The sequence below is a fragment of the Salvelinus fontinalis genome, chromosome 39 (genome assembly GCF_029448725.1).
Source record: "Salvelinus fontinalis isolate EN_2023a chromosome 39, ASM2944872v1, whole genome shotgun sequence".
Lineage (NCBI taxonomy): Eukaryota > Metazoa > Chordata > Actinopteri > Salmoniformes > Salmonidae > Salvelinus > Salvelinus fontinalis.
The window spans coordinates 27,186,096-27,201,831 of NC_074703.1; the positions used below are offsets into that span (position 1 = coordinate 27,186,096).

Below are 15,736 nucleotides of genomic sequence, written 5' to 3' on the forward strand. Positions count from 1 at the left end.
TAGATTCTGGAGAGAGAGGGACAGGAAGAGAAGAAGAGTAGATTCTGGAGAGAGAGAGACAGGAAGAGAAGAGTTTAGATTCTGGAGAGAGAGGGACAGGAAGAGAAGAAGGGTTTAGATTCTGGAGAGAGAGGGACAGGAAGAGAAGAAGGGTTTAGATTCTGGAGAGAGAGGGACAGGAAGAGAAGAGTTTAGATTCTGGAGAGAGAGAGACAGGAAGAGAAGAGTTTAGATTCTGGAGAGAGAGAGACAGGAAGAGAAGAGTTTAGATTCTGGAGAGAGAGGGACAGGAAGAGAAGAGTTTAGATTCTGGAGAGAGAGACAGGAAGAGAAGAGTTTAGATTCTGGAGAGAGAGAGACAGGAAGAGAAGAGTTTAGATTCTGGAGAGAGGGACAGGAAGAGAAGAAGAGTAGATTCTGGAGAGAGAGGGACAGGAAAAGAAGAGTAGATTCTGGAGAGAGGGACAGGAAAAGAAGAGTAGATTCTGGAGAGAGGGACAGGAAGAGAAGAAGGGTTTAGATTCTGGAGAGAGAGGGACAGGAAGAGAAGAAGAGTAGATTCTGGAGAGAGGGACAGGAAGAGAAGAAGAGTAGATTCTGGAGAGAGGGACAGGAAGAGAAGAGTTTAGATTCTGGAGAGAGAGAGACAGGAAGAGAAGAAGGGTTTAGATTCTGGAGAGAGGGACAGGAAGAGAAGAAGGGTTTAGATTCTGGAGAGAGGGACAGGAAGAGAAGAAGAGTAGATTCTGGAGAGAGAGAGACAGGAAGAGAAGAGTTTAGATTCTGGAGAGAGAGGGACAGGAAGAGAAGAAGGGTTTAGATTCTGGAGAGAGAGGGACAGGAAGAGAAGAAGGGTTTAGATTCTGGAGAGAGAGGGACAGGAAGAGAAGAAGAGTAGATTCTGGAGAGAGAGAGACAGGAAGAGAAGAGTTTAGATTCTGGAGAGAGAGGGACAGGAAGAGAAGAAGGGTTTAGATTCTGGAGAGAGAGGGACAGGAAGAGAAGAAGGGTTTAGATTCTGGAGAGAGAGGGACAGGAAGAGAAGAGTTTAGATTCTGGAGAGAGAGAGACAGGAAGAGAAGAGTTTAGATTCTGGAGAGAGAGAGACAGGAAGAGAAGAGTTTAGATTCTGGAGAGAGAGGGACAGGAAGAGAAGAGTTTAGATTCTGGAGAGAGAGACAGGAAGAGAAGAGTTTAGATTCTGGAGAGAGAGACAGGAAGAGAAGAGTTTAGATTCTGGAGAGAGAGAGACAGGAAGAGAAGAGTTTAGATTCTGGAGAGAGGGACAGGAAGAGAAGAAGAGTAGATTCTGGAGAGAGAGGGACAGGAAAAGAAGAGTAGATTCTGGAGAGAGGGACAGGAAAAGAAGAGTAGATTCTGGAGAGAGGGACAGGAAGAGAAGAAGGGTTTAGATTCTGGAGAGAGAGGGACAGGAAGAGAAGAAGAGTAGATTCTGGAGAGAGGGACAGGAAGAGAAGAAGAGTAGATTCTGGAGAGAGGGACAGGAAGAGAAGAGTTTAGATTCTGGAGAGAGAGAGACAGGAAGAGAAGAAGGGTTTAGATTCTGGAGAGAGAGGGACAGGAAGAGAAGAAGAGTTTAGATTCTGGAGAGAGAGGGACAGGAAGAGAAGAGTAGATTCTGGAGAGAGGGACGGGAAGAGAAGAGTAGATTCTGGAGAGAGGGACGGGAAGAGAAGAGTAGATTCTGGAGAGAGGGACGAGAAGAGAAGAAGAGTATTCTGGAGAGAGGGACAGGAAGAGAAGAGTAGATTCTGGAGAGAGGGACGGGAAGAGAAGAGTAGATTCTGGAGAGAGGGACGGGAAGAGAAGAGTAGATTCTGGAGAGAGGGACTAAACTGAATTGCTTCCTGTGGGATAAATAGAACGACACTTCAGAAGAGAAAAAGAAGCAGGGAAACTAACACTGGCTTCAGTAAACAGCCCTCCAAAAACAGATTTTAGAAGCCACATCCATAGTGATCAGTCTCCTAAAACAGATATTAGAAGCCACATCCATAGTAAACAGTCCTCCTAAAACAGATTTTAGAAGCCACGTCCATAGTAAACAGTCTCCTAACAGATTTTAGAAGCCACATCCATAGTAAACAACCCTCCTAAAACAGATTTTAGAAGCCACATCCATAGTGATCAGCCTCCTATAACAGATTTTAGAAACCACATCCATAGTAAACAACCCTCCTAAAACAGATTTTAGAAGCCACATCCATAGTAAACAACCTCCTAAAACAGATTTTAGAAGCCACATCCATAGTAAACAGTCTCCTAAAACAGATTTTAGAAGCCACATCCATAGTGATCAGCCTCCTATAACAGATTTTAGAAACCACATCCATAGTAAACAACCTCCTATAACAGATTTTAGAAGCCACATCCATAGTAAACAGTCTCCTAAAACAGATTTTAGAAGCCACATCCATAGTAAACAGTTCTCCTATAACAGATTTTAGAAGCCACATCCATAGTGATCAGCCTCCTATAACAGATTTTAGAAGCCACATCCATAGTAAACAGTTCTCCTATAACAGATTTTAGAAGCCACATCCATAGTAAACAGTCCTCCTAAAACAGATTTTAGAAGCCACATCCATAGTAAACAGTCTCCTAAAACAGATTTTAGAAGCCACATCCATAGTAAACAACCTCCTAAAACAGATTTTAGAAGCCACATCCATAGTAAACAGTCTCCTAAAACAGATTTTAGAAGCCACATCCATAGTAAACAGTCTCCTAAAACAGATTTTAGAAGCCACATCCATAGTAAACAGTCCTCCTAAAACAGATTTTAGAAGCCACATCTATAGTAAACAGTCCTCCTAAAACAGATTTTAGAATCCACATCCATAGTAAACAGTCTCCTAAAACAGATTTTAGAAGCCACATCCATAGTAAACAGTCTCCTATAACAGATTTTAGAAGCCACATCTATAGTAAACAGTCCTCCTAAAACAGATTTTAGAAGCCACATCTATAGTAAACAGTCCTCCTAAAACAGATTTTAGAAGCCACATCTATAGTAAACAGTCTCCTAAAACAGATTTTAGAAGCCACATCTATAGTAAACAGTCTCCTATAACAGATTTTAGAAGCCACATCCATAGTAAACAGTCTCCTAAAACAGATTTTAGAAGCCACATCCATAGTAAACAGTCTCCTAAAACAGATTTTAGAAGCCACATCTATAGTAAACAGTCCTCCTAAAACAGATTTTAGAAGCCACATCTATAGTAAACAGTCCTCCTAAAACAGATTTTAGAAGCCACATCTATAGTAAACAGTCTCCTAAAACAGATTTTAGAAGCCACATCTATAGTAAACAGTCCTCCTAAAACAGATTTTAGAAGCCACATCTATAGTAAACAGTCCTCCTAAAACAGATTTTAGAAGCCACATCTATAGTAAACAGTCTCCTAAAACAGATTTTAGAAGCCACATCTATAGTAAACAGTCTCCTATAACAGATTTTAGAAGCCACATCCATAGTAAACAGCAGTTGACAACCCGTCATCCTTCTCCCTGTCAATCCATTAGAGATGCTGTTTTAGACAGTGACCGTGTTGATCTCCCCAGCAGCTCTCATCCCCCCTGCTACTAGAACACATTTCCCTGCAACATGAATCAATAATAAGTTAGTGTGTCCTAGTTTAGTTCCAGGTCTCTCTACCCATTGACGAAGCCTGAGAACAGAGCAACATTAGTCACACAGACTCTGATCAACTCCACTCAGCAGGAATAACACCAAACGGACCTCATATCAACCGTCTAGGGAGTAAGTTCCCCCTGGAGATGAACGCCTCACCGTTTTGCTGTCGTCGGTGTTGGACGTGGGGTCCTTGTAGTTGGGACCAGGCAGTGCAGGGAAGTCCTCGTTGTGGATGGAGAAGTCCTGAGACTGTTCGTTCGAGGGTTTGGTGACCATTCCAACTGCAGTACAGGAGGACAGGATGGACAGGCTGTAGCTCAGGTAAATACAGGGACAGAGAAGACCTTATCGCTCTGGGAGACATCAATATCACCACATCCCAGAAACACAGGAGGACAGGCTGTAGCTCAGGTAAATACAGGGACAGAGAAGACCTTATCGCTCTGGGAGACATCAATATCACCACATCCCAGAAACACAGGATGGACAGGCTGTAGCTCAGGTAAATACAGGGACAGAGAAGACCTTATCGCTCTGGGAGACATCAATATCACCACATCCCAGAAACACAGGATGGACAGGCTGTAGCTCAGGTAAATACAGGGACAGAGAAGACCTTATCGCTCTGGGAGACATCAATATCACCACATCCCAGAAACACAGGAGGACAGGCTGTAGCTCAGGTAAATACAGGGACAGAGAAGACCTTATCGCTCTGGGAGACATCAATATCACCACATCCCAGAAACACAAAGGTAAACATGTTTTATTTCTCACAGACTGCGACACACACACTCACCATAGAGAGCCCTCCCAGCCAGTGGGTTGAGGAGAGGGGTTAGGGGGTCTCACCATAGAGAACCAGTGGGTTGAGGAGAGGAGTTAGGGGGTCTCACCATAGAGAACCAGTGGGTTGAGGAGAGGAGTTAGGGGGTCTCACCATAGAGAACCAGTGGGTTGAGGAGAGGGGTTAGGGGGTCTCACCATAGAGAACCAGTGGGTTGAGAGGGGTTAGGGGGTCTAACCATAAGGAGCCCTCCCAGCCAGTGGGTTGAGGAGAGGGGTTAGGGGGTCTCACCATAAGGTGCCCTCCCAGGCAGTGGGTTGAGGAGAGGAGTTAGGGGGTCTCACCATAAGGAGCCCTCCCAGCCAGTGGGTTGAGGAGAGGAGTTAGGGGGTCTCACCATAAGGAGCCCTCCCAGCCAGTGGGTTGAGGAGAGGAGTTAGGGGGTCTCACCATAGAGAGCCAGTGGGTTGAGGAGAGGAGTTAGGGGGTCTCACCATAGAGAACCAGTGGGTTGAGGAGAGGAGTTAGGGGGTCTCACCATAGAGAACCAGTGGGTTGAGGAGAGGAGTTAGGGGGTCTCACCATAGAGAACCAGTGGGTTGAGAGGGGTTAGGGGGTCTCACCATAAGGAGCCCTCCCAGCCAGTGGGTTGAGGAGAGGAGTTGGGGGGTCTCACCATAGAGAACCAGTGGGTTGAGAGGGGTTAGGGGGTCTCACCATAAGGAGCCCTCCCAGCCAGTGGGTTGAGGAGAGGAGTTAGGGGGTCTCACCATAAGGAGCCCTCCCAGCCAGTGGGTTGAGGAGAGGGGTTAGGGGGTCTCACCATAAGGAGCCCTCCCAGCCAGTGGGTTGAGGAGAGGAGTTAGGGGGTCTCACCATAAGGAGCCCTCCCAGCCAGTGGGTTGAGGAGAGGAGTTAGGGGGTCTCACCATAAGGAGCCCTCCCAGCCAGTGGGTTGAGGAGAGGAGTTAGGGGGTCTCACCATAGAGAACCAGTGGGTTGAGGAGAGGAGTTAGGGGGTCTCACCATAAGGAGCCCTCCCAGCCAGTGGGTTGAGGAGAGGAGTTAGGGGGTCTCACCATAAGGAGCCCTCCCAGCCAGTGGGTCGGGGGAGAGGAGTTAGGGGGTCTCACCATAAGGAGCCCTCCCAGCCAGTGGGTTGAGGAGAGGGGTTAGGGGGTCTCACCATAAGGAGCCCTCCCAGCCAGTGGGTTGAGGAGAGGAGTTAGGGGGTCTCACCATAGAGAACCAGTGGGTTGAGGAGAGGAGTTAGGGGGTCTCACCATAGAGAACCAGTGGGTTGAGGAGAGGAGTTAGGGGGTCTCACCATAGAGAACCAGTGGGTTGAGGAGAGGGGTTAGGGGGTCTCACCATAAGGAGCCCTCCCAGCCAGTGGGTTGAGGAGAGGAGTTGGGTTCGCTCCTTCCCTCCGACTCCGGTCTGCTAACGCTGGGAAGTCTGACAAGTCCAGACCTGTCACGTTTTCACTCCCGTCTACAGCAGGGAGAGAGACAGGACAAGAGAACAGTTAGTCAAGTCACCTCCCGGTGTATTTAAAAAGCATTTCAGCGTCTCACACTTTACAGATAAAACAAGCTAATCGATTTACATTTAAGTCATTTAACAGACGTTCTTATCCAGAGCGACTAACAAATTGGTACCTTATGATATCCAGTGGAACAACCACTTTACAATAGTGCATCTAAATCTTTTAAGGGGGGGGGGGGGGTCAGAAGGATTACTTTATCCTATCCTAGGTATTCCTTAAAGAGGTGGGGTTTCAGGTCCATTGTCTCATAGCAAACCCCTAGTCAGTTACAGAACCAAACCTCCATCTAGTCAGTCAGTTACAGAACCAAACCTCCATCTAGTCAGTCAGTTACAGAACCAAACCTCCATCTAGTCAGTCAGTTACAGAACCAAACCTCCATCTAGTCAGTCAGTTACAGAACCAAACCTCCATCTAGTCAGTCAGTTACAGAACCAAACCTCCATCTAGTCAGTCATTTACAGAACCAAACCTCCATCTAGTCAGTCAGTTACAGAACCAAACCTCCATCTAGTCAGTCAGTTACAGAACCAAACCTCCATCTAGTCAGTCGGTTACAGAACCAAACCTCCATCTAGTCAGTCAGTTACAGAACCAAACCTCCATCTAGTCAGTCGGTTACAGAACCAAACCTCCATCTAGTCAGTCGGTTACAGAACCAAACCTCCATCTAGTCAGTCATTTACAGAAACAAACCTCCATCTAGTCAGTCGGTTACAGAACCAAACCTCCATCTAGTCAGTCAGTTACAGAACCAAACCTCCATCTAGTCAGTCAGTTACAGAACCAAACCTCCATCTAGTCAGTCGGTTACAGAACCAAACCTCCATCTAGTCAGTCATTTACAGAAACAAAACACATAAAATGATAAAATTACTACAATTCATTGATGACGTTCTGTCATCAATGAAGAAGGCTATCAATGAGCCAATCAATGTCTTGACCATCACCTGTTCCGTTGAAGATGTTGCTGGATAACGAGTTGTTCATCCCGAACGATGGATTCCGGTTCATTCCAAACCCCGACATACTGAAACAGAGATAATATTTCAGTCAGAATTCAATTTCACATTTGCCTCATTCATCAGAAGCCGTTATCCAGGGTGAATGACAAACATGGACATACTGAAACATGGAGAGAGAAACACACACCATCTCTTTAATTCCTGTTTCAATTAGTTAAGTCTTAAACCACAAAATATAGTCCAAACCCCACATAACACCCTAAGTCATAGATACAGGCTGATATAATGACATACTGTAGCCTTGTAATAATGGGTCACTACAGAGCACCACAGTCACTACAGAGCAACCACAGTCACTACAGAGCACCCACAGTCACTACAGAGCACCCACAGTCACTACAGAGCAACCACAGTCACTACAGAGCACCCACAGTCACTACAGAGCACCCACAGTCACTACAGAGCACCCACAGTCACTACAGAGCACCCACAGTCACTACAGCGCACCACAGTCACTACAGCGCACCACAGTCACTACAGCGCAACCACAGTCACTACAGCGCAACCACAGTCACTACAGAGCAACCACAGTCACAACAGCGCACCCCAGTCACAACAGCGCACCCCAGTCACTACAGAGCAACCACAGTCACTACAGAGCAACCACAGTCACTACAGAGCAACCACAGTCACTACAGAGCACCCACAGTCACTACAGAGCACCCACAGTCACTACAGAGCACCCACAGTCACTACAGAGCACCCACAGTCACTACAGAGCACCCACAGTCACTACAGAGCACCCACAGTCACTAGAGCACCCACAGTCACTACAGCGCACCACAGTCACTACAGCGCACCACAGTCACTACAGCGCACCACAGTCACTACAGCGCACCACAGTCACTACAGAACAACCACAGTCACTACAGAGCAACCACAGTCACTACAGAGCAACACAGTCACTACAGCGCACCACAGTCACTACAGAGCACCAGTCACTACAGCGCACCACAGTCACTACAGCGCACCACAGTCACTACAGCGCACCAGTCACTACAGCGCACCAGTCACTACAGCGCACCACAGTCACTACAGAGCACCACAGTCACAACAGAGCACCACAGTCACAACAGAGCACCACAGTCACAACAGCGCACCACAGTCACTACAGCGCACCACAGTCACTACAGCGCACCACAGTCAATACAGCGCACCACAGTCAATACAGCGCACCACAGTCACTACAGCGCACCACAGTCACAACAGCGCACCACAGTCACTACAGCGCACCACAGTCACAACAGCGCACCACAGTCAATACAGCGCACCACAGTGCACCACAGTCACTACAGCGCACCACAGTCACTACAGCGCACCACAGTCACTACAGCGCACCACAGTCAATACAGAGTAACCACAGTCACTACAGCGCACCACAGTCACTACAGCGCACCACAGTCAATACAGCGCACCACAGTGCACCACAGTCACTACAGCGCACCACAGTCACTACAGCGCACCACAGTCAATACAGAGTAACCACAGTCACTACAGCGCACCACAGTCACTACAGCGCACCACAGTCACTACAGCGCACCACAGTCACTACAGCGCACCACAGTCACTACAGCGCACCACAGTCACTACAGCGCACCACAGTCACTACAGCGCACCACAGTCACTACAGCGCACCACAGTCACTACAGTGCACCACAGTCACAACAGCGCACCACAGTCAATACAGCGCACCACAGTGCACCACAGTCACTACAGCGCACCACAGTCAATACAGCGCACCACAGTCACTACAGCGCACCACAGTCAATACAGCGCACCACAGTCAATACAGCGCACCACAGTCACTACAGCGCAACCACAGTCACTACAGCGCAACCACAGTCACTACAGCGCACCACAGTCACAACAGCGCACCCCAGTCACTACAGAGCAACCACAGTCACTACAGAGCAACCACAGTCACTACAGAGCAACCACAGTCACTACAGAGCACCCACAGTCACTACAGAGCACCCACAGTCACTACAGAGCAACCACAGTCACTACAGAGCAACCACAGTCACTACAGAGCAACCACAGTCACTACAGAGCAACCACAGTCACTACAGAACAACCACAGTCACTACAGAGCAACCACAGTCACTACAGAGCACCCACAGTCACTACAGAGCACCCACAGTCACTACAGAGCACCCACAGTCACTACAGAGCACCCACAGTCACTACAGAGCACCCACAGTCACTAGAGCACCCACAGTCACTACAGCGCACCACAGTCACTACAGCGCACCACAGTCACTACAGCGCACCACAGTCACTACAGCGCACCACAGTCACTACAGAACAACCACAGTCACTACAGAACAACCACAGTCACTACAGAGCAACACAGTCACTACAGCGCACCACAGTCACTACAGAGCACCAGTCACTACAGCGCACCACAGTCACTACAGCGCACCACAGTCACTACAGCGCACCAGTCACTACAGCGCACCACAGTCACTACAGAGCACCACAGTCACTACAGAGCACCACAGTCACAACAGAGCACCACAGTCACAACAGAGCACCACAGTCACAACAGAGCACCACAGTCACAACAGCGCACCACAGTCACTACAGCGCACCACAGTCACTACAGCGCACCACAGTCAATATAGCGCACCACAGTCAATACAGCGCACCACAGTCACTACAGCGCACCACAGTCAATACAGCGCACCACAGTCACTACAGCGCACCACAGTCACTACAGTGCACCACAGTCACAACAGCGCACCACAGTCAATACAGCGCACCACAGTGCACCACAGTCACTACAGCGCACCACAGTCAATACAGCGCACCACAGTGCACCACAGTCACTACAGCGCACCACAGTCACTACAGCGCACCACAGTCAATACAGAGTAACCACAGTCACTACAGCGCACCACAGTCACTACAGCGCACCACAGTCACTACAGCGCACCACAGTCAATACAGAGTAACCACAGTCACTACAGCGCACCACAGTCACTACAGCGCACCACAGTCAATACAGCGCACCACAGTGCACCACAGTCACTACAGCGCACCACAGTCACTACAGCGCACCACAGTCACTACAGCGCACCACAGTCAATACAGAGTAACCACAGTCACTACAGCGCACCACAGTCACTACAGCGCACCACAGTCACTACAGCGCACCACAGTCACTACAGCGCACCACAGTCACTACAGCGCACCACAGTCACTACAGCGCACCACAGTCACAACAGCGCACCACAGTCAATACAGCGCACCACAGTGCACCACAGTCACTACAGCGCACCACAGTCACTACAGCGCACCACAGTCAATACAGCGCACCACAGTCACTACAGCGCACCACAGTCAATACAGCGCACCACAGTCACTACAGCGCACCACAGTCAATACAGCGCACCACAGTCACTACAGCGCACCACAGTCACTACAGCGCACCACAGTCACAACAGCGCACCACAGTCAATACAGCGCACCACAGTGCACCACAGTCACTACAGCGCACCACAGTCAATACAGCGCACCACAGTCACTACAGCGCACCACAGTCAATACAAAGTAACCACAGTCACTACAGCGCACCACAGTCACTACAGCGCACCACAGTCACTACAGCGCACCACAGTCAATACAGAGTAACCACAGTCACTACAGCGCACCACAGTCACTACAGCGCACCACAGTCACTACAGCGCACCACAGTGCACCACAGTCACTACAGCGCACCACAGTCACTACAGCGCACCACAGTCACTACAGCGCACCACAGTCACTACAGCGCACCACAGTCACTACAGCGCACCACAGTCAATACAGAGTAACCACAGTCACTACAGCGCACCACAGTCACTACAGCGCACCACAGTCACTACAGCGCACCACAGTCACTACAGCGCACCACAGTCACTACAGTGCACCACAGTCACAACAGCGCACCACAGTCAATACAGCGCACCACAGTGCACCACAGTCACTACAGCGCACCACAGTCAATACAGCGCACCACAGTGCACCACAGTCACTACAGCGCACCACAGTCACTACAGCGCACCACAGTCACTACAGCGCACCACAGTCAATACAGAGTAACCACAGTCACTACAGCGCACCACAGTCACTACAGCGCACCACAGTCACTACAGCGCACCACAGTCACTACAGCGCACCACAGTCACTACAGCGCACCACAGTGCACCACAGCGCACCACAGTCACAACAGAGCACCACAGTCACAACAGAGCACCACAGTCACTACAGCGCACCACAGTCACTACAGCGCACCACAGTCACTACAGCGCACCACAGTCACTACAGCGCACCACAGTCACTACAGCGCACCACAGTCACTACAGCGCACCACAGTCACTACAGCGCACCACAGTCACTACAGCGCACCACAGTCACTACAGAGTAACCACAGTCACTACAGCGCACCACAGTCACTACAGCGCACCACAGTCACTACAGCGCACCACAGTCACTACAGCGCACCACAGTCACTACAGCGCACCACAGTCACTACAGAGTAACCACAGTCACTACAGCGCACCACAGTCACTACAGCGCACCACAGTCACTACAGCGCACCACAGTCACTACAGCGCACCACAGTCACTACAGCGCACCACAGTCACTACAGCGCACCACAGTCACTACAGCGCACCACAGTCACTACAGCGCACCACAGTGCACCACAGTCACAACAGAGCACCACAGTCAATACAGCGCACCACAGTCACTACAGCGCACCACAGTCACTACAGCGCACCACAGTCACTACAGCGCACCACAGTCACTACAGCGCACCACAGTCACTACAGCGCACCACAGTCACTACAGCGCACCACAGTCACTACAGAGTAACCACAGTCACTACAGCGCACCACAGTCACTACAGCGCACCACAGTCACTACAGCGCACCACAGTCACTACAGCGCACCACAGTCACTACAGCGCACCACAGTCACTACAGCGCACCACAGTCACTACAGCGCACCACAGTCACTACAGCGCACCACAGTCACTACAGCGCACCACAGTCACTACAGCGCACCACAGTCACTACAGCGCACCACAGTCACTACAGCGCACCACAGTCACTACAGTGCACCACAGTCACAACAGAGCACCACAGTCAATACAGCGCACCACAGTCACTACAGCGCACCACAGTCACTACAGCGCACCACAGTCACTACAGCGCACCACAGTCAATACAGAGTAACCACAGTCACTACAGCGCACCACAGTCACTACAGCGCACCACAGTCAATACAGCGCACCACAGTGCACCACAGTCACTACAGCGCACCACAGTCACTACAGCGCACCACAGTCAATACAGAGTAACCACAGTCACTACAGCGCACCACAGTCACTACAGCGCACCACAGTCACTACAGCGCACCACAGTCACTACAGCGCACCACAGTCACTACAGTGCACCACAGTCACAACAGCGCACCACAGTCAATACAGCGCACCACAGTGCACCACAGTCACTACAGCGCACCACAGTCAATACAGCGCACCACAGTGCACCACAGTCACTACAGCGCACCACAGTCACTACAGCGCACCACAGTCACTACAGCGCACCACAGTCAATACAGAGTAACCACAGTCAATACAGAGTAACCACAGTCAATACAGAGTAACCACAGTCACTACAGCGCACCACAGTCACTACAGCGCACCACAGTCACTACAGCGCACCACAGTCACTACAGCGCACCACAGTCACTACAGCGCACCACAGTCACAACACAGTCAAACAGCACCGTGTCTGGTAGAGCTGGACAGAGAGCTGGACAGAGAAACAGCACCGTGTCTGGTAGAGCTGGACAGAGACACAGCACCGTGTCTGGTAGAGCTGGACAGAGACACAGCACCGCGTCTGGTAGAGCTGGACAGAGAAACAGCACCGCGTCTGATAGAGCTGGACAGAGAAAAAGCACCGCGTCTGGTAGAGCTGGACAGAGACACAGCACCGTGTCTGGTAGAGCTGGACAGAGAAACAGCACCGTGTCTGGTGGAGCTGGACAGAGAAACAGCACCGTGTCTGGTGGAGCTGGACAGAGAAACAGCACCGTGTCTGGTAGAGCTGGACAGAGAAACAGCACCGTGTCTGGTAGAGCTGGACAGAGACACAGCACCGTGTCTGGTAGAGCTCTTGACAGAGAAACAGCACCGTGTCTGGTAGAGCTGGACAGAGAAACAACACCGTGTCTGGTAGAGCTGGACAGAGAAACAACACCGTGTCTGGTAGAGCTGGACAGAGAAACAGCACCGTGTCTGGTAGAGCTGGACAGAGAAACAGCACCGTGTCTGGTAGAGCTGGACAGAGAAACAGCACCGTGTCTGGTAGAGCTGGACAGAGAAACAGCACCGTGTCTGGTAGAGCTGGACAGAGAAACAGCACCGTGTCTGGTAGAGCTGGACAGAGAAACAGCACCGTGTCTGGTAGAGCTGGACAGAGAAACAGCACCGTGTCTCGTAGAGCTGGACAGAGAAACAGCACCGTGTCTGGTAGAGCTGGACAGAGAAACAGCACCGTGTCTCGTAGAGCTGGACAGAGAAACAGCACCGTGTCTCGTAGAGCTGGACAGAGAAACAGCACCGTGTCTCGTAGAGCTGGACAGAGAAACAGCACCGTGTCTCGTAGAGCTGGACAGAGAAACAGCACCGTGTCTGGTAGAGCTGGACAGAGAAAGAGCACCGTGTCTGGTAGAGCTGGACAGAGAAAGAGCACCGTGTCTGGTAGAGCTGGACAGAGAAAGAGCACCGTGTCTGGTAGAGCTGGACAGAGAAAGAGCACCGTGTCTGGTAGAGCTGGACAGAGAAACAGCACCGTGTCTGGTAGAGCTGGACAGAGAAACAGCACCGTGTCTGGTAGAGCTGGACAGAGAAACAGCACCGTGTCTGGTAGAGCTGGACAGAGAAACAGCACCGTGTCTGGTAGAGCTGGACAGAGAAAGAGCACCGTGTCTGGTAGAGCTGGACAGAGAAAGAGCACCGTGTCTGGTAGAGCTGGACAGAGAAACAGCACCGTGTCTGGTAGAGCTGGACAGAGAAACAGCACCGTGTCTGGTAGAGCTCTTGACATTGAAACTACTAAGGATAGTAGGCTTCCACTGTTGCCTTTGAATGTAGATGGGCCACAGTGAAGACCTGTAAAGGAATAAATTCTCAGGCTCAAGGTGCTGATCTAGAATCAGGTTCCCCATGGTCATATACTGATGATAGAAAAGGCTAAACTGATCCCAGATCAGGTTGCTGTAATCCTACAATAGAGACTGGGGAAAACAACGGAGGGACTCCTCTGGCTAAATGACCAGCGTGTTCCATCAGGAGGGAGCGATGCATTACGAACTACACTGTTTTCTAACAGGTACAAGGTATTTGATCAGCTGTGAGGAGCGTATTTCAAAACATCCCCCCCCCCCCAATCTGTAGGCCAATCAGGTTCTTCAAAAACAGCCCTTTCATCCAATGAAAACATTCGACCTTGTGCTTGATAGAAACCCTTTATTAATGCACTGGAGAGATCCTAATGGGTTAGCTAGATATACAACTACCACATACACTTATCTATTGTTGTCATATATAACAGATCTACACACCGTCTCCATGGAGACAGAACAGATGTGGACTACTTCCTCTGTAGTGTGAGGACTAATTAGCTACACTAGGGAAGAATCTAAGTGATGACAGAGGAGAAAAGGAGAGGAAGTGCAGAGGAGGAGGAAGGAGGAAGAGGAGAGGAGGAGAGGAGAGGAGGAGGAAGGAAGAAGAGGAGAGGAAGTGCAGAGGAGGAGGAAGGAGGAAGAGGAGAGGAGGAGAGGAGAGGAGGAGGAAGGAAGAAGAGGAGAGGAAGTGCAGAGGAGGAGGAAGGAGGAAGAGGAGAGGAGGAGAGGAGAGGAGGAGGAAGGAAGAAGAGGAGAGGAAGTGCAGAGGAGGAGGAAGGAGGAAGAGGAGAGGAGGAGAGGAGAGGAGAGGAGGAAGGAAGAAGAGGAGAGGAAGTGCAGAGGAGGAGGAAGGAGGAAGAGGAGAGGAGGAGAGGAGAGGAGGAGGAAGGAAGAAGAGGAGAGGAAGTGCAGAGGAGGAGGAAGGAGGAAGAGGAGAGGAGGAGAGGAGAGGAGGAGGAAGGAAGAAGAGGAGAGGAAGTGCAGAGGAGGAGGAAGAAGAGAGGAAGAGGAGGAGAGGAAAGGAGAGATGATTGAAACCGCTTAGTTGACTCGTATTCTCAGAGCACTAAAACCCCTTCAGGACAACGTAGTAGATGTGTCTTCACATTCATCATTCTCCACATCATTAAGAGACAAAGAGAAGAGATGGTGAACAATACAGTCTACACTACAGTCTAGGCTACACTACAGTCTAGTCCACACACACTACAGTCTAGGACGCAACGCAGTCTACACTACAGTCTACACTACAGTCTACACTACAGTCTACACTACAGTCTACACTACAGTCTACACTACAGTCTAGTCCACACACAATACAGTCTAGGACGCAACGCAGTCTACACTACAGTCTACACTACAGTCTAGTCCACACACACTACAGTCTAGTCCACACACACTACAGTCTAGTCCACACACACTACAGTCTAGTCCACACACACTACAGTCTAGTCCACACACACTACAGTCTAGTCCACACACACTACAGTCTAGTCCACACACACTACAGTCTAGTCCACACACACTACAGT

At 50.1% G+C, this 15,736-nt stretch overlaps 1 protein-coding gene across 1 annotated transcript in view; it reads right to left on the reverse strand.

The window, feature by feature from the left end:
• Positions 1-15,736, reverse strand: part of LOC129838848 (CCR4-NOT transcription complex subunit 2-like) — a gene marked incomplete in the record, with an annotated part of 95,708 nt that overhangs the window by 21,235 nt on the left and 58,737 nt on the right. Inside the window, 3 exon segments of the mRNA XM_055906072.1 lie at positions 3,818-3,942; positions 5,820-5,942; positions 6,948-7,027. Of these exon segments, the coding sequence (XP_055762047.1) occupies positions 3,818-3,942; positions 5,820-5,942; positions 6,948-7,027 (328 nt within the window).